Raw genomic sequence first — 24,260 nt, forward strand, 5'->3', positions numbered from 1 at the left:
GGAGAACTTTGGCATCTAAAGTCTACTCTTTTTTTACACCTAAAAATTCTGGAGATAATTGTTCCCTTTGAATGCTTCATCATATGTATTCAAAGCATTCCTATTTCAATAAATTGATCTTTCTTTAGTTTATAGGATCAGAGCAAGGTTATCTGCAAGGATTGTAGTTCTTTCTTGCTATAGAGCAATCTCCCTCTGTATGAAAGCATCAAATCAATTAACAATAGCATAAAACTTCCCTTAATGTTTTCATTAATATTTAATGCCTTTGTCCAAATCTAAATATCTTACAAGTTATCAAATATTAACCCGTTAGTTTTCTATTTTTAATTTCCTGAAAGTAAAAGACACTTGGATCTTTTGCAGAGAAATGTACAAGTGAGAACGCAGCGTGAATGTTGTTTGAGTCTCAGTGCTGTTGGCAATAAGAGAGCCTGTGGGATTTCTTTGACTCCAGGGGGCAGAGCAAGCCCATTTGAACAGATTATGTTCAACAGGAACGTTGTTAGAGTGCATATTAGCAACAACGACATCATACAGAAGAGCGCATTTCCCATGTGTTCTGTGGAGCTTAAATGTCATCATTCGTATTTCAGAAAATTCTTAAACTTTGAAAATAATGATTTCTAAACTGTTTTGTGAAGTTGTACTCAGAAGGTTTATGTTTAATATTCTGGAAAAGGGCAAGTTTCAAAACTGAAAATCAGAAAGTAACGTGCATTTATTTTTTTTTAAAGATCTTCATGAACACACTAAAGTATCTACAAACTTATGAATATCTCCTGGATGTGGATTTATGGAGACTTTTTGCAAACCTGGAGGAGTTAAGTCAGGTGAGCCAAAGTAGAAGATGTCAGAAGACATGTTTTAAAATTTGCCAGAGGAGTCATGAAAATGTATGTTTGTTACATTCCTGTGGCTTGTATTCCACTCTGGAATATGGAATATGGTTTGTTCCCTCACATAACCTTATAGACAAGATGTCAGGTTAATAAGAAGCAAACCTAAACATTTATTGACATCTTGCCAATAGATCATAGATATCAGCCTTCAGTAGCATTGTTCTTCTTCTCTTGGCTCTTTAAGAAAGTAAACATATTCCTAAGACCTCCTTAACCTTCATAAATATTTATTCTCAAATGAATGTCCTTTTCTCACATATTATAAATAAATATCTTTCCTGCAAAAAGGAAGAGAGGTTCTAAAAAGAATTTATTTATAAAAGAAAACATGTAAGAGTATAATAAGATATACATTTAAATGGAAAATAAATCCGAATTTTGCCAGGAGCTAAATTTGAAATGTAAAAACACCTGTAGGATATTTGACGTTCATCGGCTATTCATTCCTTCCCTCTGGGTGGGTGTCTACTCTCATTATCTTTCTCTCTGCCCATAGACAAGCTTTGGATTTGTGAGCAGCCTTTTTGCCATCATCAAAGACTACTTTGAAGCTTCTGAGACTTCACCGTCCATGGATTTCATTCCCGTGCTCACAAAGGTAAAATCCTTCCAGGAGATTTCAGCTTCTTGCAATAAATTCACCTTCTCCCAGGATAATTGTTAACACCTACTTGACTTTTTGTTTTGTTGTATGTCGTGGGAAAGTTCCACCTCACCCTCCCACAAGAGAACCATCCTTTTCTCTGACAATCAAAGCTTTCAAAAATAACTTGCAGATTCTGTTTTCCCATTGTCACCTCCGCTGTGTGGGTTTTATTAACACAGAAATTGCACACATGGGAAAGCCATTTCCAGGTCTGTTTTTTAAATGACTTCAATTTAAAGCAATATTCATGGCAATAGTTTGTGTAGGCTAATTACATAGTTCAGTTGTTCTTCTAACAAAAGCGCCAGCCTTTCAGACAAAAATAATAATAATAATAATAATAATAATAATAAACCTTCAAATCCATCAGCACCTTAAACAGGACTTCCACAAATAAAAGTAGAAACAAGGAAAACCTGTAGCCCTGGATTAATAAATGTTATTTATTTCTTGAGTAGAGATTTGAGCTTCTCCCTACACTTTTTTACTTTCAGCTTTTAAAACCAGTTTCTATCTATTCTCATTTAGCAAGATTTGACTTCTTACAATCCACTTAAAAAAGCATAGATTGAGATTTATTGAGCACTTACTAAGTGCTTATATGAGGGGCTGATACCCTGTACATGATAATGTGCAAAACCAGACACACTCCTGTTCGTTTTCAGTCTAGCAAGGGAGACATTAATTCACTAATAACAGGGGTAATTATATAACCAAATTGATATCAATACTAAGGAGAAAAAGAACATGGATATTATGAAGGAGAGCTTCGTTGAGGCAGGGGGTAAGGGTGTTCCAGACAGGAAATTCTTCCTAGGGCAAAGATGTTTGAGGGGAGACATGAAGAAGGAAGAGTAGTTTATCATGGCATAAACAAGCAGAAAACTAGGTGTAAAGTAGGGAGATCTTTATGTAAATTTTGAAAACAGATTTGAACAAAGAAATACTTCGAGAAACAAAGGAATGTAAAGTATTGGGAAGTCGTTGAAGTCTTGGGCTCTCAATTTATTTAGAGTCAGAAAATGTTTAAATTAAGTTTTAAGTAAATAGCCTGGAGAAATACTAACTTCTCATTAAAACACATTAAAACACGTAAGTTGTCTTAGTCAGCTCAGGCTCCTATAACAAAATATTATAGACTGGGTGGTTTACAAATAACACATTTATTTTTCACAGTTCTGTAGGGTGGAAGCCTGAGATTAGGTGAGATTCTCACTATGTCCTTCACATGGTGGAAGGGGCCAGAGAGGTCTCTGGAACTTCTTTATAAGGACATTTATGTCATTCACGAGGACTCCAACTTCATGAATGAACCATTCCCTGATGGCCTCAGCGCCTAATGCCATCACTTTGGGGGTTAGGATTCAACATACTAGTTTGAGGGGGACACAAACATTTGCACCATCATGTGAGTGCACCCATAGCCTACTGAAGCCTGGGGTGTTAATAGACTCTTTACTAAAGGTCTGGAACACAGCCCACATATGAATGCTTTACATGACAGGTGTGCGAAGATGGGCTATATGAGTTTTTCCTAAATTGAAAAAAGGTCCTTTACCAGTCAGGTTCGATTTAGTTGTACCAGAGTAACAATCCCCAAACTGCAATAGCTTGGTGACTATCTCCCTATGCTCTTCTTTTATTATATTTTGTCACTGTCCTGTCTCTGGGGCCCATGCTGAGGGAGCAGGCACAACCTGGAACATTACCAGTTGCCATGGCAAAGACATAGGAGACTGGGCAGAGCACTCACTGACTCTTCAAGTTCTGCCTAAAGCAGCGCATGGCACGTCTGTTCACATTTCATGAGCCAAGAAAGTCATATGACCATGCTTACCTTCAACAGATGGAGTCTACATAATACTCCCTGGGAAGGGAAAATAGATGAAGAGTAATATAGCCTCACAAGAAGTTCACGAGATCAAAGAATGGAACATTGTGTTATTCACACATGAGCCATGTGAGCACGTCACTGAAAAGGAAACTGAGCCTTGTGAGGTTAGATCAGCTGGCCAAGGTCATAGAGCTGATTAAGTTGTGGAGCCAGATTTCTAAACCTGACCCATACATGGTCTTCAGAGTTGCCTTCTTACTAATGAAGTGTCTCAAGCATCTCAATGTCCTTTATCTCCAAGCCATCCAAAAATGTCCCCTCACTCCCTCGAAAATAAATTCACATCATCTTTCAAAATACTTCTTTCTGGAGCCAAAACTTGACATTTTTCCCCAGAGGAGAAATTACTTTCTCCCCTGTCCTACAACAAAATATTTTTAGAGGTTTTCATTATTTTTTCTACCATTTCTGTCACCTCCTCAAGTGACTTTTTTCTCTATTAAATGTGGTTATAACATTATCAACAAGTGTGTCTTCCTTCTCTCATTCCACCACCTGATGACACTACTAGAAATCCATTAATGGAACCTATTACTTATTATGTTAATCAATGAATCTATCAAGGATGACATAGGCTAAGCAACCTGATAGACACTGTGAAATCCTGAAGAGAATGCCTGCCAGCAAGGAGACAGAGCTTTGGTGAAGAGAAAAGAATAACTCATTCCCAAGAAAGACATTTAACCGAGATGGCGCACATTGTGCGGTATGCTCAGAGTGACTTGATAGCTATATACATACACTCAGTAGAGGTCCTCAGATTTGACTCTACAGTTTGAGAAGCCCACAGAAGAATTAAGTTTATGGATATTTTTGAGGAAGAGTTGTTTGAAAAGTTAAATGTAGTTACTTTAACCGCTTGCCACCAAACACAGGTTTAACGTCAACCAATATAACCCCTGAAATCAAAGGCAATATTTATTACCCGGTACCATAGGGAGTGGAGGCCTCAACAAGGCATAAATGGATGGGTGAATTCAATCAAGGTGCCCTTTAGAATTTTCTTTAAGTATGATTTTTTTAAAAGGTGATTTATTGAGGAGTTAACTGTTTATAATGGGAACGGCATTTTTTAAAAGAATGCTTATTCTTTTAAAAAAACAGGATTACCTGTTTCCAGCCACACAGCCCTAATTCCTGCTTGATCATGCTGACTCCTCCACTTTTTCCTGTTCTAGTTAGTGATGAAAGTGAAGAGAAAGATGTTTGTCTGCACTCTCCTTCTGCTCTCTTCTCCTCTTGCAGTATTTCCGAGGGAGCCTCTGTCAGAGCCACCAGACCTACTGCCTGAATTACTCAGCCGCTGTCTTTTATCTGGAGAGCCTGAAGCAGAGGGATGACTTTGGAATTTATTTAAAAGTAAAGTAATATTTTTGTTTATATTTTTCCTGAGACTCTTTGGGGTATAACAGGTACTAGGAATTATTATACTCAAATTAAGTGGGAAAGAAGAAAAATAAAATACCAGCAATACATTTTAATCACAAATCTGATTTCCTCATAAATACGTCTTCCACTGCACACTGTAGAATTTTAAATAGTTCACATCTGGAAACATTCTGTCATCTAATGTCCCTCCTGAAATTCTGGCTGAGGCTTTAAAATGTTTCATTTGTTCATTGGTGTGTTTGTAGATGAAATTGGTGTGTTGTAAGGAGAAAGCTAGACTAAGAACTGAGGCTTGGATTGTGACTAGATGTTTGGCTCTTGTAGAATTTGGTCCCAGCAAGAATCTATTGCACACAAACTTGAGGAACCATTTACATTGTACTCTATGCGAATGGCGCCCCCTGGAGTACGTCATAGAGCTCAATGTAAATGTTGCCCCTGAAATTGTGCAACATGGCAGCTATGGGTCCCAAAGCATTAGAGCAAGGAATTTCTGCTAAGGACCTTCAGCATTTGCTAGTAAGCTGACATGGAAAGAATTTTCCTTGACTTCTCCAATTCCGTTGACCCCTCTTGACATTCTCTGGTATGAACTGTACCTTTTCAGTATTATGCCAGAGCCCTTTTGTAAGATCCAGAGAAAATAGTCCACGCCTTTTCAGAAAACTAGCGCTTCCTGCAGCTGTGAAAAGCCCTTGGCAGAGCATCGCCTCAGAGGCGTGGGAGGAAAGGCTGCCACAGTTCCCAGACTTAGCTGTGAATCAGTGCACCTGTGGCCTGGCCGTGCCAGGAAGCTTGGGTGTGGCGTGGCTGAGAAAGGAGGAACAATCTTGGGGGGCAGACTTGGTCCTATTTTTGTAGCTTCAAACTTTCAGTGTTTTCTTTGTTACTCAAAGTAAAAACTGAAAGCTCATCAGATTTCCAAATATATAAATAATCCTATTTCAAAAGTTTTCCTGGAAGCTGATGGATCAGACTCCCAGCCTGGCCCCCAAAGTCAAGAGAATCCAGTTCCTTGTCTCTCTCTTTCAAGCCAGGGCAAAGATTAATTCAGCAAGGCTCAGCCACCATTTTCAAATAACTGGGGAAAATCCCAAATCAGTTGTGACCTGGAAGGTTAGTCTACATTTTTATATGAAATATACATCACCTCCAAAGATACTTAAGGAAAGGGAATAGAGGGTTCAACATTGTAATGATAACATACAATACTTTTTTTAATGCATAATGCTTTTCTGGGCACTTTATCAAGTATATTTTTTAATCCTTGGCACAAAACTATGAAGTTGATTGCATTGTTCCCATGTGTCCCTGAGGCTCACAGAAGTTACATGACTTCTGCAAGGTCACGTGGCCAATAGATGGCAAAAAGGAACCTGGATAAAGGTCTTCAGGGGAAAAAAATGCTCTTTCCACCAAAACTATTCCCAGCTCCTCAGCGCTGTTTCCCATGGTGGAAACTGTTAGCATCATGAAACAAAGGTGAGGAATTAAGGAGAGGCTTTGGAGGAATTAAGGTAAATCTGCCTTCCACAGCTCCATTATACAGAACAAAAGCATCATCACAAATAATTAATAATTTAATTATAATATATGATAAATATGATTATAATTATAACTCATAATAATTGTAATATACAGTAAATAATAATAATAAAGGTGACTGGTTCTCAAGCTCTTGCTATGCCCAGCCACTGCATTGCTTGCTGGTCATTTACGATCACTTTGCCTACACAGTAATCCTGTGGAATATGATATTATCCCCATTTTTCAAGTGCTCAGACAAATTAGACAAACAGCTGAAAGACACAGTTGTTGGGGGCAGAGGTAGGATTCCATTCAAACCTGTCTGTAGCTGACACTCCTCCTACTATGTACGGACATAAACAACATTGTTGGAGAACTTAAATCTGGGCCGTGTTAAGGGCTACCTGGAACTGGGCTATGAATCACTGGGATGAATTTACCTCAATATCACATGAGGCTGGGCTTTATGAATGTCTGTACATTATATTGGGGCAAAGTGATGGGAGTGGAATTCTCCCTGCTCTTTCAGAGGAAATTAAAATAATGCAGGGAAAGAGACTGGAACTTTGTACCAGGTCTCTTTATGAGGTCTGCTAACAATCAGAGCTCTACCTACCTCAGACTGAGTGTTTGAAACATGCCAGGCAGGCACTGTTCCAGGCACTTTGTGTGGATTATCTCATGAAACCCTTTCACCAAGCAACTGAGGTAGTTATTCTTGTTATCCACATCTCACAGATGAGGTATAGAGAGCTTAAGTAAATTTCCCAAAACTCCAAGAATGCTGGATGCCCCAGCCCACTGTTGAACACCACCGAGACAGACTTATGAGGAGGATGTTTTCACATGGGCCCCTAAATTGCTTTTACTGTTGCCCTGAACATAGTGGATGTATATTATAAAACAGAAGCCTTCTCCATTGATCTAGACCCATCCATAAAAAGACCTTTTATGTCCAATCTCTCTTGACTGAGATTTTCTTTTTTCCCCTAATGGATCTGAAAAATCGAGCCAATAGAGAGATGAAAGAAAAACTTATATCTACTTTTAGAATCATCGAGTATCTCTTTTCTCTCTTCTGAGGCCAGCTGAAACACTAAAAGCTTCCACTCTCCCTGCCTGGATCTTTGTCTCAATTATTTACCACAGTTGCTTCTTCCTCGATTGATGTCTGGGGTAGATTGGGTGTTTTCACATTTCCTCTGGGTGCTGGCAGCCAGAGCTGCTTTCTGCGGTGTGGAAGTTTAGAGCAGTGGCTGGAGCTGTGTTTTGAGGAAATACCTAACCGCTTCTGAGAAATCAGTTACTGGAGCTCCCGGGCACCCGAGCTGGAATGCTGCTGCCAGTGGGTCAGCACGAAGTCAGCCACTCAGGCCGCAGACTGAGGCCCCTCCGCACTTCTTTGTTCCACTTGTTACCACCCCTGACCTTTCCACATCTGCAGTTCCTGCGTTCTTCTCCATCCCTTGCAAAGTCGTCAGTGAGAATCTGGCCATTCTGAGCCAGATGAGAACTTGGAGGTAATCTAGTACCTCCCACTATGAGGGGTCTGAAGTACGGAGAAGGGAAGGTGGCCCCGCAGAAAGCCTTGAAGCCTGGTTCCTCAAGCTGGTCCCCCCTCCCGCCTCCCCCGTGCCATGCACCCTGTGCTCACTTTCCTGGCCTGCCTCTTACACATAGGGGAGTAGAAAAGATCGTGTCCAGCAGAATTCCTGTGAGGAAGAACCCTGGATGTTTTCAGAAGAAATACTTTGATAAAGTTCCTAGCGGGAGAGGGTGAAACACCTGAGGATATATGGTCAAGCTATGAAAGACAAGTGCAAATTGCTAAGCGCGAGACTAGGAGCTGGAGGGGGAAAGTAAAAGGAAGAACTGTCCTTCCAAAAAAGAAAATGGTGTGATCAAAATGGGGAGGAGGTACTGTGAGCTATGTATTTGATCCCTCCCCACAACCCCAGATCTTCAGTAAAATAAATATGTTCACTCTCAATAACATTTGGTATGAGTGGGATTACAGTGGAAACCAGCATAGGAAACCAACCAAGGGGCTAAGTTTGCCATCAGTTGGCCCACGCTGTTCAGGCAAGAAAGTGTATGTGCAAGCAGGAGGCCGGGAGCCAGAGGAAGCCATAAGAATCCTCAGTTTCTCAGTGGGTTTGTAAATATCTAAGGGAGGGCTTTGGATTCGGTGGGAGTTGGAGCCAATTGTACCTAGAGTTCCAAAATGCAAAGGCTGACACCTGGGCATAAAGACGTATGAAAGCAGAGGGAGCCTTCCAGAGTGTACACCTGAAGCTGGCCGCGAAGTGTCTGGTCACAAGGCAGAGGGGATAACATGGCCCTGGGCTGAGCATGAAAGATAACAACAAAAAATTGCCAGTCCACAGCAAGAAAAATATTTAGTGAAAGGGCAGGACGCCTTCAGAGCTGAACTAAGGTGTGAGGGAGGAGTAGGTGGGAGAAGAGAAGAAGAAGGATAGTAATATTTTTGATGTACCTACATGCGTAGTAGCCAGAGACCTGATTCCATGTGTCGTGTGGCAGCTGCACAAAAGCTGGGGCCCCTCAGGTTCAAGACTGCATCACATTTAAAGAAACAACCCAGCAGATGAAACAGATTTATGAGCTATTCTCATGTATACTTGTGTTTCTCGATACCAGTTATGGAGCTCCCCTGTGTTGACTTACTTACTAGAGTTCTTTCTCCCGCTTTTCCAGTGCTTTGCACATCCTGCAGCCTCCTCTTTGTCAAACTCTCCCTGTTGAAAATGGTCTGTCTCTTTATCCTTTTCCTCTCCCTGTCTTCCACATAGCATGTAGCTCAATTTTGCCTCTTTGACTTCTCTTTTCATTTTCTCATATTATCCTGATTCCTTCCAAGAAAGGGGAGTTGAGGAACTGAGCCAACAAGCAAAAATCTTTCCTTTTCCCTCCAAGTGTTGTCTCCTAACTGTGCCTCACAATAAGGGTGGGAACAGAGCTGGGAAAACCAGTAATCTCCTGCGAGGGCCAGGGAGAAGCAGAAACCAATGGGCCAATTGAACTCAAGTGAGAAGGGTAAACAAGGCAGGAACTTATACATTAATACATTTTATCACTGCCACAGAGGGAACATGTATTCTTGAGGGGACTTAAGAAACGTGAAACTTTTCCTGTGCCTCTCTGTCTTGACACATCTCCCCATTTAGGAGGATTGAGAGGTGATGTTATACATAATGGTATGTGCGGCCTTCATCACCATTACTGGGAAGGCAAGAGAGCCGAAGCAGGATTCTCTTATTTCTTTAATTGGAAAGTAATAATGTTAAGTCAGTCATATTCAGTAATACCTCTTAACTACATCTAAGAAACCCAGTTCAGACTGTGAATTTGCTAAAGACACTTTAATATAGAATTTTCAAAAGCAAAATCTAGCCTGTGGTTCATAAACTCCCCCAAGAAGCTCACAGTTGTGTCATGTGGTTTCTAAGCAAAATCTCTAAGAGTTTCTCATATCCAGGCTTCTCAGAACCTTGATAGAAGGGATATTCTGATTGTGTCTGCTTTTGCCTTCCCCAGTGGTGTGAGCAAAATGAACAGTGCAGACGGCTCCACCTGCCTGAGCTGCTCGTGGCTCCACTGCACAGGCTGACTCGATACCCCTTGTTGCTGAAAAATATCTGGAAAAGGAGCACAGATGCCACGGAGAAGATCATGATCTACTCCATCCAGGAAAAGGTGGAAAAGTCAGTCCGTAAGTCCATGGGACAAACGACTCAGAGCTCCAGTGGAAGGTTAATCAGAGGGTTGGGGAGGGGGCGGGGCTCAGGTAGGAGGCTCTGGCTCCTGGGGAAGATCTAGGCTTCATTCTAGAAGGGAGTTCCACTGACTTGAGGTCATAGCTCTGAGAAATCAAACACACACAAAACAATGGGCTCCAGTCACATGCTGGCGAACCCTGCAGGAACTCTACCGGCAGGTTTATGCAGGACGTGGCTGCCTCCAAGGCTGTCACATGTGAGTCCAGGCAGGAAAAGTCTACTTCCCAGACGATTAAAGGCTTTGTTTTGAACATCCATCCTGAGCCCAAACAAAGCAAATGGGAATAAACACCATGGGAGGCCTTTCCGATGGATAAATTACTGTTCATTACTTTTTTAGGTCACTGAAATCCAGGGCCAAGCTAAAATAATGCCAACTGCAATCCTTAGAACTGAAATTGGAGAATCGGAACAGAACAAGCCTTTTGATGACTTAAGCTTATTTGAGTAGTAGCTCTGTATAATTAAATTCAAATAAAGAAGACCATGATATATGCCCTATAAACTGAGATTTCCTGGGAGTGTCAAAGGGAGCAATTCAAATTTATGACTATCAGCTGCACAGAAATGACATATATATCTGCAAACTTAAATGTAAAGTGACCATTCAATGGGAGTTTTTCCTTTTTTAAATTTTCCTTTTTTAAAAATAACCCAAGGAACTAGAATTAAGCTTATCAAGTGAATAAGAAAAAACTTCAATTAAAAACAGACTTTTTAAAACTTTTCATGTAATTTTGAAGATGATGACTCATTTTGATAGCTTGGTGAAGAAGCTTATAGCATCTCTTCTGGGGATTTCTCAATAAAATAAGGATTTTCATTGCTGGGAGAACAGATCTCTGTGGCCTTACCTTCAGTCTATGAGCTTAAAGATAGTGAATTCTCAAGGACTGCCTAACCGTGTGATTCTATGGGTCTGGGATTTGCCCTCCAGGTTCCCTCAAATCATTTCAAAACCTCAATAACAATGTTATTAGAAAATGTTGGGAAATTAATACAAACCTTCAAAAGGAAAAAAATCAGTTTTTACCAAAGAGAAATAATTATCTTTATCATTAAGCAAATGTATGTTTTATAATTAGGACAAAAATATATGTTTGTTCCTATTAGTCTGATTTTTTTTTTGTCTTCCTCTAATTATAGGTTCTATGGTATAAGAGATTAGAGAAAGCTGTTAAAGACTTCATTTGTATTATTTAAGTAAAAATGCACAATATATTTCCAACTTACAGAATTAAATTATGTAAGCTTCATTTTTCTCAGCAAGAGGCTGATTTCAAATTAGGAAGTTTTTCTAAGACATTAAACTGCAAGTAATATGTTAAAAGAAGCTAAGATATGGTTTGCCTCCAGGGGCAGTGTCTCTAAGTTATTATGGTACATCTTGGTTAAAATTTGTGCTGTAATGTCACATAAATTTAAAAATATATTGAATGTATCTTGCCTTTCAGGAGATCTTGAAGGAAAAGTGAAGTGGCTTGACAATTTTCAAAAACTTAGACATCTACAGGAGATTGTAGTGTGGCCTCCATTGTGGGAGAGAGACAAAAGGTTTTTCATTCCAGAGGTAAGAAGAGGATCCATTAGGACTTCGGGTTGGCATTCAGTTGGAATACATTAGTTTACAAAGTCCCCAGCTGTCCACTTGAATATTAAATCTAGTTTTATGAGCAAGAAGCACAGACTTCACCCACAGGGGATGGGATTGTCTGCATGTGGGGAGGCTGACGTCATCCCACCATTCTTGGGCTGGTCCTTCTGAGTGATCTTTCCCCTGCTTTCCCATTCCTGTGTCCATCTACTGACATTTCTACATGTCTTAAACTTTATGGACAAAGTGCAGCGCCTCAGCTCCAGGAACATGCTTTCTTCCAACCACTAACCAGCTCTCTTTGATTTTCTTCCTTGTTTTGCAAGAGCCTGAAACACATTTTTAAAGAACACATGGCGGAAAACATCCTGTCACCAACCAACAGACACCTTCTCTATGAGGGAAAATTAACCCTTGCAGGTAAATAAGTTTTTCTTTGAAAAAACCAACATCTTTGCTACCATGTAACTTGTCCAATTGTTGTTAATTAAAGGGTAGGAAGAATTGTGTTTGTCCATGGCCAAGGCCAAAGAAGATGTGAGTCAGAGAACATGCTGTGGACTCACGCAGGTGCCGGCTTGATCAAAGGCTTCCTAACATAACTAGCTTCATGCTCTGCATTTTCTCTCTGTAAAAAGGGATAACTATATCTATCTCATAAGACTGTTGTTAAAATGAAATCACTACATGAAGATCTTAACCGGAGGCTGGAAACATAATAAACACTGTACATCAGCTGTTACCATCATTTTACTCCACCAATGAACTGGGCAATCATCCTATCAGTGTTGATTGAGAACCTGTTTTGTAACATGTGTTGTAGTAGGTAGGCATCACTGGAAGATATAATCCTCCTCTTCTAGTTGGGAAGCTGTACTGCAATAAGCAAGCCTGCAGCATAAGTTCAGAAAAGAAGAGAGGCTGTGAAGCTGGAGTACCCAGGAAAGATTTCATGTGTTCCATGGGACTAGAGGTGAGCTTGGGAGGAGAGAAAGATGGAAATCACTGGAGGGACAGGAGGGAGGACGTCCCATAGGATTTGCATTAGTTCACTTATTTGTTTCTGCAGAAAATCTCAATTGGGCACCAATTGCGTGAGAAGCCCTGTGGGATATGTGGTTGCCTATTGATAGCATTGTGAGATCTGGCGGGGAGTGCCAGGCAATAACTCTTGATTTGATAGACATTTGTGGAGAATCTGCTGTATTTTAGTTCTAGATGTGTGGTTGCGATGTAACCCCTACCTGGCACCTGTCAGCTAGAGAAAGTAGACACGCCTGACATTTTATATCAAAGGGCTTTTTCACACATTTCCTCTTTCCCGTGTGTTATTCAGAGAAGTTATATTTACTCCTAAGTTATAGGTGAGAAATATGAGGCTCGGGGAGCTTCTGAATCATGCTCAAGGTCACCTGGAGGTTAACTGCAGAGTCCAGGAAGCCGCAGCCTACTAGGCTTCCAAAAAGAGGAACTCAGTCAGGAAATTGCTAACAACAAGTGACAGCTTTAAATGGGTGTTGAAGAAAGAGTCATCAGAAGCTATGCACAGAATGGACTAGAGGGGGAGACCACAACAGAGACACCAGCCCTCAAGCTCTGTAGTGAAGCAGGGTGCAGCAAGAAGGCCCCGAGCCTGTTTCTCAACCATTCTCAACCTCTAGAGACCATCCATCCCTTCTCCACTTTCATTTGGAAAGATAACAATTATAAATTTTCTTTGATGTTATTTACAATTTCAAAAATAATTATATACTGTGACAAAATCAAATCAAAGTAATGAAGCAAAACACAGCTTTGTGTTCAAACACAAGCCTCTCCCTCCAAAATTGGTTTCCACCTGGAATTATCAGAGATTTTGATTCCTCACTTCCCTCTATCTACCAACTTTCCAACACTGTGAGATGTACTGGCCTATCCTAAAATATTAGAAATGAACATGAATAGAAAAGGATAAATATGAGAAGTATTTCAAAGGCAAAAATAAGGGGACTCTATGATTGGTAAAAATAGTTGAAGAGGAAATGAGCGGGTGCCTTCAAGTGTTCTAATCCATGTGCTTGGAAGGTGGGTTGATCACACTCAGGGTGGCAGAGGGAATGGGTTAAGGAGGCAATTTTAGGGCAGGATGAGAAGCCACGTGGAAGTTGGATGAACATGATAATGACCATCTCTCAGTGAAAAGCTATATTAGATGTGCATTCACATGTCAGGTGGCTTTGGGGTGCTTCTCACGAAAGTATGGGTGGGAGACTGGCTTAAGAAGGAGTCTTTATAAATAGATCCAACTTTTCAGAAAAGTTTCCTGTAGAGTCAAATGTAGTGGAATAAAGATGAACCACATAAACATCACCAACACCAGGCAACTGTTTAATGGCATGTGCTGGGTTCATCAGATTCCATCAAAGGGATGGCACCATGTAGTAGCGGCAACTTACCAAGTTTAAAGTCACTGGGACTTGGACTCAGAGTTTTCATGGAGATGGGGCGTGGGCGGGGGTGATCGTGGAAGAAGGAACAGGGCATCATTTTGAATGGGAAAAGCAGTGGACTAAGAATCAGGAGAACCAAATAATTTTGGGTAAAATTATATAAATTGTCTTCATTTCTTCTGTAAACGTTGATGGTGATGACGGCGATGAGGGTGATGGTGACGGTGATGATGGTGCCACCCAGCACATAAATTTTGTTCCCAAATTTCTTTCCCCTTTAAAGTCTGTACTGTTGTAACCAAATAAGTATATTTTATTTTCACATTCCCAGAGAGTATAAGTTTTCATAACTTTTAGAGCATAAGCACCTTCCCATTGGAAGTCAAGCCAGAACACCCTTCACAAACGTGTTTCTCCCCATAGACTGGTATTTCTAAATAGAAAAACGAACTGAGGTGCAGACAAATATGATCGTCTGACAGCGGCAACATTAAAGAACACATGTTGTTCAAGCTGCTGCCCAACTGGAGTAAGTCCATGATGCTGCTCCATTCTCGAATGGTGCAATGAAAGCCACGGTCCAGACTCTATAAGAAAAAAATAAAGACGTAGTCAACACAGAACTGCAAAAATTTGTAAGCCTCAGATCTGGTTGTATAGCTCTTAGCTAAGATTTTTCAGAATCACGATGTTCATTAATTAAGTTTCAAGAAATAACTTGGTTAAAGTGTTTCACTGGGTTGCGATAGCTTCATACACCTTGAGTAATAAATGTGAGCAGCCTGATTTTATGCTTACAATCTTCCTCCTTAGTCATGTTCTTTTATATTACCGTATCTATTTTTTAGAACTATCAATTTCCGATTTATCTTATTTTAAGTCTTGTTTATGTATTTATTATGTGTCTGCTCTCAATGGAAATAAAACTCCTTGAAGGCAGAGATTCTGTCTTAGGCATTGATGCACTGTAGGCAGTCACTATCTGATGACTGCTCGGTGGGACACGAAGGCCTCAATAAATAGCTAAAATAATCATCATTTTCTAAAACAAATTGTAGGGCCTAGCTCACTGCCTGCTTGTTAAAATAAAATAGTTAAAGTTAGCAAGAGAAGAAAGCTATTTCATTTTGACAATGTTCACCGACCTTTTATATATGAATAGTACATGGTGGGGAAAACAACACTTAACGGGTCTAATGTTGTCCAATGTCTCATTCCTAGAGCTGTGTGTATATTAGTTAAGATAGTTGTTCAGCCATTGGAGACAGAGAGAGATTAAAAAAAACACTTCAAAGGACAAGTTTATTTCTCTCTCCTATAAAATCCAGAGCTCAGTGACAGCTTTTCTCCATGGTGTGTTTAGGGACCCAGGTTTCTTTGGTCTCTCTTCGTCCATCCCTGGGGTACTGCTTTCTTCTGTGTGGTCCCAGAAGAGTCTCCAAGGTGTATAGCTGGCGGGAGGGACAGGGGAACAGGCGGGCTATTTAAGGCTCTGACTCATGAGTTGCACATGTTTTCTCATATTCTATTGGCCAGAATGTAGTCACTTGGTCATATGAAACTACAAAGGAGGCTGGCAGATGTAGTATTTATTTGCAGTGAACACGTACCCACTAAAACTCAGAAATTCCCTTACTACAAAAGAAGGGGAAGGCTTTTGAAGGACAATCAGCAGTCTTTGAAAATAGCCTGATTTTGAAAAAAAAAAAAAGTTTTAGTAGTGATGGAATACAATTTTTAAAAAATATTCAAGGACAATTCAAAATCGAGTAAAATATCTGATTTCTCTTCTATGCAAATATGGAAAGAATCTTCCTTTTAAACTTAAATAAGAGAAGGAAATAGAAATGAATTCATAATATTTTATCTGATAATTTCATCTTAGCCACCTAGTTTCCAGGAATAAAAGTATATGAGAAAGGACTTCTAGAATGATATCAATAAAATAAATAAGATAATAAAAATATTTACTGATTTTTTAAATATTTACTTTAAGTATCTGTCACATTCCTCTCTGAACAGACTGCCTTTCCTCTGAAATCACGTTAACTATTTTTTCTTCTAACTTCTAACCTATAAGGTTAGAGGGGAGCATACCTTATTCTAATATTTAATTTCTCTTCTACCATTAGACCCAGCCTAGAGATAAGTAGAAAAGCCTAAGCTACTATCAAAAATTATATCAGAGAAGTTTGTAAGTAAAAAGCTGCATGAGTACTTGAAAGACAAGTACTGTTAATGCCTGTCTTAATCAGTGAGGGCCACCATAACAACATACCATATACTGGGTGGCTAAAACAACAGACGCTTCAATCTCACAGTTCTGGAGGCGGGAAGCCCGAGATGAAGCTGCCAGGCTAACTCGTGTTCGGGCGGGAGCGCTCTCTCGGGCTTGCGGGTGGCCTCCTTCTCCAGTGCAGCCGCGGCTCTCCCTCTGGGGTCTCCTCTGATGACACTCATCCTCTGGATCAGGGCTCCACCCTCATGCCTTCCTTTATTAATTACTTCCTTATTCCAAAAGCAGCCACACTGGGGACGAGGACCTCAACATATGAACGGGGGCTGGAGGTGAGGGGCAGGGGCACAATTTAGTCCACAGCAATGACAAAATGCCCTTTTTTCCTGGTAATGCGTACCTTTGCCAATGTCCACCCAGATGAGTCAAGAGGCCAAAATGCTGAAAGTTCAGTAGCTGACAGATGTGTCTGAGGCTTAGTTGAAACTATTACTAACATCATCCAAGCTATCTTAGATACATGTGAAATGCACCACAAACACAATGTCTTTAAAACTGTGAGCTTCCCAAAGTCCCTGCTTTAAGAAGAAATCAGCCCAACAGCCACGCAGTTTTCTGACCCAGGTGACTGGCGCGCCCTGAGCTGGCCTGGTGTGCCAAGGTGCCCAGCTGCATTTGTTCTCTAGAGGATGTTTTGGCTTAAAAAACAAAAAAACCTTCTGCTTACTACTTCCAGCCCCAATTTCACCTTCTTTCTTTCCTCAGAAAGTACAAGATTCCTAGATGTTTATCTGTTTCTCTTTGATGATTTCCTCTTAGTTACGAAAACTAAGCGCAACAAAAAGGTAAAATGCTGCTATTTCTAAATGTCTGCTGAATAAGTTTAGAAATATTTCCAAATAAGTTGTATTAAAATATAAAATATTTTAATAAATCAAATTGGATTCACACTCTAAAAAACGTAAACATTATAAAAGATAGTTCTGAACTAAAAAATAATAATAACAAAAGCAAATTACATTTCTTAAGGATGTCAAAGGAATGTGTACATTTATGGAATAACTTAGTCTGCATACTTTTGGGGTAAGTCCCAGAAGCCACAGGACTTTATTCCTGACCTATCTCAGCCAATGAAAACTCAAATGCTTTTGTCCATTTGGCCCTTTCATCACCCAAGTTGTCACAGTGAAAGCTGCCAGAGTGGGGGCTCTCTCGAAAATGTCTGCTGCCATGTGCTGAGGCGATAGCCATCACTCATTCTGGTTTCAAAGCTCACATCATGACTGGAAATTTGTGACTTGGAGGCTGCGGTGGGAGGGAGCCTTGATCTCTTGGTCTCTACCTGCATATAAGAGCTGCAGGAGCGAAACAAATGTATAGCTGGCATCATAGATCGGAGTCAACTGGGGGTTAAAGCCACAAAATCTCTTTCAAGAATGGGGATTTTTCCCACTACTGTATTATTAATGGTCACTATTATTGTTGTTACTAATTAGGCCATGAGTATCATGGTCCACTAAAGGCTTTCTGTCTAATCTCCCATGTCACAGTCTGTCCCCTGAATGGTGTGAATGATGTTACTAAGGGGACCTCCTCTAAGGCCCCTAGTCATCTGCTCCTAGTCGGGGTGCGGAGGAGCTGCAGCGCTGTAGGCCATCAGCTATATCTGTTGTTTGATTTACTCCTTTACCAGATGACTGGCCTTACACAGATGGAAGATCATGGCACTTAGATATCTCAGATTTTAAGAACATAAGCTTCTAGATATCATATTCGTTGGTTGAGCTAAATAATCTAAGGATCTTTAAAAATAATAGACAGTGATCGATTTATCAATCTATGAATAGTTGAATGGTCGTTGAGGAGAAAGTGGATATTGGATAGTATTAAGAACGAAAGTTTTGAAAGTTGGATGGCCTTCTCTCTTAAATTACCCAGAAAAGGCATGTTGGAACAAGACAAACTCTGAAAAATCTCTATTGCCATCAAAAACCTGACACTAAGCGCAGCTTACCTTCATATCAAATAATGGCTCAAATCTGAGTACACACATTAGTGGCAGCCAGATTGATTGTATTTATAAGGTAATATTCTGGTTTCATGCTTCACAACTTGATTCCAAAATAAGGAATGTTATCTGCTTTAAATTCCTTTTTAAATTCCTCTGTCTAATAAGTTTAAGAGAGTTTATTGACTTCATTGACTTCATAGACACAAAGATAACCACCCAGAGAAAACATCGGGCTTCACTTTTTTTCTTTGGAAAAAAGAATAGAACTATTATGTTTTATATTCCTCTTTGCAATTTGATGAACATTATATGTCATGCAAACCACAATCTTTGGCACCCTTTTAAAAAAAATTCAACATGTATTCAAAACAATTTTGATTATTTACAAATTATAAATTATAAAATCTACTTAGAGTTTAGTATTAGATCCCGTGGACAGAGCTGGCCCGAATGAGGCCCCCCCTTTCTCATCATCTCAATCAGGGCTATAGGGAGATACTGGAAAGGAAGAGCCTCCCATTGACAATTATGTGATTAAAATGTTTCCCAATTATAGACATCACACATTATTTATTCAGGTAATTAAACTTGGGTTTCAGAAACACTATGCTTTCAATCACTACGTACCTTGGGGAAATGCTTTTCAAAAAATAGTAAGCTGGATTTCAAGGAATTGTTTCTAAAAATCAATTGAAGGATGTGCACCAATATTTATTTCTTCTTTATTGCGTTATTTTTCTCCTTAATTTCAGAAAGCTGGAGGCTCGGACACGGGTGTCATGTGTCCGTCACTTACTCCTGAGCTACAAACAGTAATAAAAGAGGGCGGTTCATGCACCGTACTAGACCAGCCCATCCCACTGGATAGACTGGTAGTCAAAAGCATCGATCCACTCCACGTGTCAGGTATGGGTCAATTTTCATCATTCAATTCATCTGTTTTCCATTGCAGAGTTGTGTATTGGCCTTTTTTGGTGACAGCACATAAATCCAATTTAAGTCTTCATAAAAGAAGATACTGGCTTCCTATGTAGCTGTATATCACTCACTCTACAAATTAGTCATGAAAGAGTGTTGGACTTGGTCTCCAGTGCTTAGATGACCCACTCTGCCACTTGCTAGCTATGTGAGCAAAGGCAAGGAAATGACATTTTCTATACCACAGATTCCTCTTGGTAAAATAGGGATAATGAAATCTTCATTAGTGGATTGTCATGAGAATTAAATGAAACAATGCATGTAAAGCACTCAATAAATGACAGCTATTTTCAGTATTATGATATTATCATTATTGGTACTCTTGCTATTGATAAATCACTAGTATACCACAACACACTATGAAAGACCAAGATATTCTGTTACAATAGCTATATAAAAAGAAAGATGCCCGAAATAATGTTTTCATATGTCATGTGTCAGAAATATATGTATATTATTTTTACTCACGTTTAAAGCATTTCCTGAGTGTCTACAGAGAACCAGGCACTCTGTTGAGTGCCCTGGAGTTACAGAGATGAATAAGAAACAGCCCTTTTCCTTGGGGATCTCTCAGAACAATGAACCACAAAGATCAGTAAATCCTGTCATGAAAGCCCTGACACTCAAGGGACTTAGAGGACATTTCAGCCTCTTCAGTGCTGGGTAGTGTTCGGGAGGAAGCAGATGGTCACTCTGCCCTGGATATAGGCTCCTAGGAGACCAGCTGAAGCCAGGCAGGAGGGGGTTGCCTTTCTGCTCCAAGGAAGGAGCAGGAAAAGAGGGAGCACTAACCATTCCCCTCAATTCCCATCCCTGCAGCCAAGCCCAAAGCATCAAAGACTAGCATAGGAGGACCTATCCATACGGAGCAGCATTACATGGTGAATGAATGAATGGATGAATACACAAATGGACAGTTAATAGCAAACATTTATATTGTTACAGTATATAACTAAGGTTTTTTCTTTTTTAAGCGATAAAAACACCTTTTTAAAACTATACTCCTACCATTTTATTACTTTTTGATGTCACTACCACCTCTTGTTTCTTTTTAAAAATATTTTCCTCATTCCTCTGGCCTCTTATTTTGACTGTTCAGATACAGTTCCTGAGGCAGAATAGCTGTCGAGTGAGAAAGAGCAAAGGGTGAAAAGAGAAGAGATTGAGCTTTGGAGTGACCGAGATGGGATTTCAAACCCTGGCTCTATGACTTACTGTGGGATCTTGGAAAAGTTAATCTAAATCTGTACATGGGAATCATCTGACCTATCTTATGTGGTTGCTGTAGGTTTAAATGGCAAAAAAAAAAAAAAAAAAAAAAAAAAAAAAAAAAAAGGGAGGGGGGAAGCACCAAAGAGAGAGAGAGAGAGAGACAGCATGGTGCTCAGTACAAAATACCTGCTTGTAAATGGTGTCAATTATTATATTCATTATTATTAATTATTAAATTAGAATGTCAGGGGGAAAGAGAACTATTCCTGACCACATATTACATCATTTTATTTTACAAGCCTAACCATACCAGGTCCTCTTGCTCAGAAACTCCCTCGTACCCGCATTGCAAACCAAGTAAGTGAGGGGCGCCTTCAATGACTGAGAACAGTTACAGTCTTGGGGAACATGGATTCCAAAAGCTAGCCAAGGGAAACAACCTGATCTTTAAAGCCTCACTTGCTACAGGGAATTTATAAGGAGAAAAATGAGGGAGTAAAACAAACACAAATCTCTTTTTCCAGACAGTCATTTTAATAGGTTTAAGTCTTCTCGCCTCAGAGAAGCTGAGCAATTTCATGACCTTAACAGACTTTGTTGAAGTAGGATTTAGGAATTATGAGAGACTATTATGAGTATAATCTGTGATACTGGAATAGTTCCTGCAGTTAAGAAAATAAAAAAGTCTGGCAATTGCTTCGACTCTGAAGTGAGGCCCAACCTGCCTCAATGAGTCTGAGTTAAACCTACAAACTCCAAAAAATAGAAAAAATGACGGTGGATAAGCATCCGCTTAAATGATCAACCAGGAAAAAAGCGCTCTTCTAGGACCTTTCTCACCTATCTGACATGACCAGGACACACCCTGGTTCAGTGATTTGGTTTGTTTCTAAGTATTAGTCAATTATAGGAAGGATGTATAGGCTGTAGAATTTTATTCTCGGTGTTGTATTAATAATTCAGAAGAAGCTTTTATTTTAACAGCTCCTGCTAATATATAGGTATATGAGTCTGCTCTTCCACTCCCTCCTGTCATTTCTTTAAGAGACCAGCCAGGAAATGACAGAACAGACTGTTCGTTTGCAAACACAGAAACCATGCCAACATTTGTTTCTTTTTGTTTTGTTCTACATTTCACATACTTTGGTGGATGTTAGATTTTATTTGAATCTATTTTTTTTCTTTTCTTACCCTGTTGTAGAGCATTCAGGTAGTTTTGTATTTTTGCCACACCTTAATTTGTTTATAACCTTTGTTTTGATGTGGCTTCCTTTTAAATACAAAAATAAATAAAACGTTTTTAAAAGAAGTGGTGGGGATCTAAAAAGAAACAATAATTCCATTGTTTTCCATGTTTTTATTATCTGTATTTTACACACACAAAATCTGCTCAACATGCTAAACTTCTGTGAGGAGGAGCCCATTTTCCATCACAAGCCCTAAGTGCATCTAATCAAGCTCCAGGAGTTGTTAGCTAAATGAGAAAGGGGTTTCTGATTTAAGTGGACTCCATTTGGGCACAGTAATTGTCCAAGTTTTGGTCTTGGGATCAGACTTTATCAGCATAAACCTCCCAACGATATTTAAAAACAAACACAAACTCTAGGTTCTTGCTGAAGAACTGAGACACTGTTTGGATTTCATATTAAATAATTTGGCTGTTTGTCTTTGTAATCTTTTTCTAGTCTGTGGGCTGAGAAATGCCTTCCTTATTCAACATGAAAACCGGTATCGACAGTGTATAGCAGCATTCTTGTTACAAGCCCAAACGGAAAACATCAAGGTATGTATTTCAATTTTGTAGGTTTTGATTCTTCAAACTTGACGTAAGGAAAAATCTCATCCAAAGGTGAATGGAAAGCTTTGTTTCTCTCACCTGCTTTGGGAAGGGCAAGTGTTGGGAGGTGGGGAGGAACATGGACATCTAGTCTGTCTTGCGCTCAGAAACCTCAAGGTGACAATTTCCTCACACTCGCAGAGTCAATACAGCCTCCCTCACTTTCTCCTGCGGCAGAAGCTCGAGGATGGCTTCTGTGGTCTACAGTTTCTGTATGAAATGGGGGAAGAACTGCTTTGGGTTGCATGATTGGCATTAAGGTGCTCCAATCAATTTCCAAAGTCTCAGTAAGCAAATAATATGATGTCCACTTAAGTGAGGGGCTGCTGCAGTAATGAACCATGTCAAGTCTGCTCTCCAACCTTTGAAATTAGACCACTGTTTTTGGAACAATGGAGTTGAAAATCAGCTGCCTGACCCTGGTTTCTCTATCTTAGAAGTTTCCATTTTTGTCTTTCTTCTGGTAGGCTTTCATCATAGCAACAAGGTAACCAGACAATAAATGCAATATTGCATTCTTCTTCAGGACTCAATTTCCTGAGTCATCTCCCTGAGTCTGTTTTTCAAATTATACCATTGATTAAGGATTTCTATTTCCACACAAAACAGAAAGTCAATGTTCAAAGTATTTATAATCTAATTAGTCACCATTGATTATTATGGTTCTTTGATTACTCCTGTTTATCCCACTTGCATATCATAATAGTGTAATCCATTTGCAGAGATATTGATGATATATTAGATGTAAGAAAGAAAATGGGAACCATATGCAAATGTTTTATTAGTTTTCAGTTTTAAATAACAATAAAGGAAAATATTAATCCAATTGTGAAAAAATTGTCAAGATAACATTCTTCTCTCTCTCTCCCCCCTCCCCCGTGTGTGTGTGTGTGTGTGTGCACGCGCGCATGTGTGGATATATGTATTTTATTTACAGAAAACATGGATGGCACAAATAACAGCAGCAATCTCTTGCTTCACCAAGAGTCAGGAAACCAAGAAAATATCTTTATTCCCATCGCCTGCTGAATCCTCTGAAATTTAGGACCTAAAACCACCTTTTGAGAAGTGAGGGATGAGGGTATGCTTTCAAATTTTTTTAACACTTAGTGATGAGCTAGAAAGAAATGTGCCTTTTAAAGGAATTCCAGAATTCGAGCTAAGAAAATCCTCAGTTCAGAGGAATAATGACTGCAACAAATTTGAATGGAAGAATTTCTTGTCAAGTATATACTGATATTCAGACTGCCTTACAATGCTTCAGTCTGGCTGACAAGAGGTGTGAGTGAGGTACGGTGCTGTCATGATTTGTAAAGGGTGAGTTATCAGATGCATGGAGCACCAGGAGGAAAGGAACATTTGTGTCCAGTGCGAGTTCTACCATCTTTGTGTGTTATCTGCAATGAAACCAACTTCCCTACATACATGGCTTGTAAATCGGTCTTACTGCTTTATAGTCCTACCTCACACACAATGATAATTCATTTGATACAAAGTTTGATTGTTCTCTTAATATACTAAGCAATAAATAGGGGCTACATTTTAATAGTTTTTAAATTCCTATTCTCCAACAGTTCACTTATCTCAGGTATACTTCATAATACTCTAACTTAAAAATAGAAAATTCCAAAGACTAACTTCTATTATTTTAAGAAAGGGAAAGCAAGTATCTACCTGTTCTAGTTTCACAAGTTAATGCTTCACATGGCAAATTTTCTTAGGAATAATAAGTTACCTTTCTCTAAATCTAGTTTTTTGAATAATGGAGTTTGTCATAGAAAATATTCTGGTTCTGAACAGGATGG

At 39.5% G+C, this 24,260-nt stretch overlaps 1 protein-coding gene across 1 annotated transcript in view; it reads left to right on the forward strand.

Annotated features, from left to right (window-relative positions):
- PLEKHG7 (pleckstrin homology and RhoGEF domain containing G7) overlaps positions 1–23,980 on the forward strand; it is a 40,765-nt gene extending 16,785 nt beyond the window's left edge. The window contains exons 6-15 of the mRNA XM_054579849.1: positions 738–833; positions 1,399–1,500; positions 4,688–4,801; positions 9,917–10,091; positions 11,613–11,728; positions 12,079–12,172; positions 17,183–17,262; positions 19,181–19,334; positions 22,304–22,401; positions 23,393–23,980. Coding sequence (XP_054435824.1) covers positions 738–833; positions 1,399–1,500; positions 4,688–4,801; positions 9,917–10,091; positions 11,613–11,728; positions 12,079–12,172; positions 17,183–17,262; positions 19,181–19,334; positions 22,304–22,401; positions 23,393–23,500 — 1,137 coding nt within the window. The 3' untranslated portion in view covers positions 23,501–23,980. The remainder of the gene's footprint in view (positions 1–737; positions 834–1,398; positions 1,501–4,687; positions 4,802–9,916; positions 10,092–11,612; positions 11,729–12,078; positions 12,173–17,182; positions 17,263–19,180; positions 19,335–22,303; positions 22,402–23,392) is intronic.
- Positions 23,981–24,260: the final 280 nt, after the last annotated feature.

The sequence above is a fragment of the Pteronotus mesoamericanus genome, unplaced genomic scaffold (assembly GCF_021234165.1).
Source record: "Pteronotus mesoamericanus isolate MK-2021 breed Mesoamerican mustached bat unplaced genomic scaffold, CSHL_Meso_final contig_56, whole genome shotgun sequence".
NCBI classification, from domain to species: Eukaryota; Metazoa; Chordata; class Mammalia; order Chiroptera; family Mormoopidae; genus Pteronotus; species Pteronotus mesoamericanus.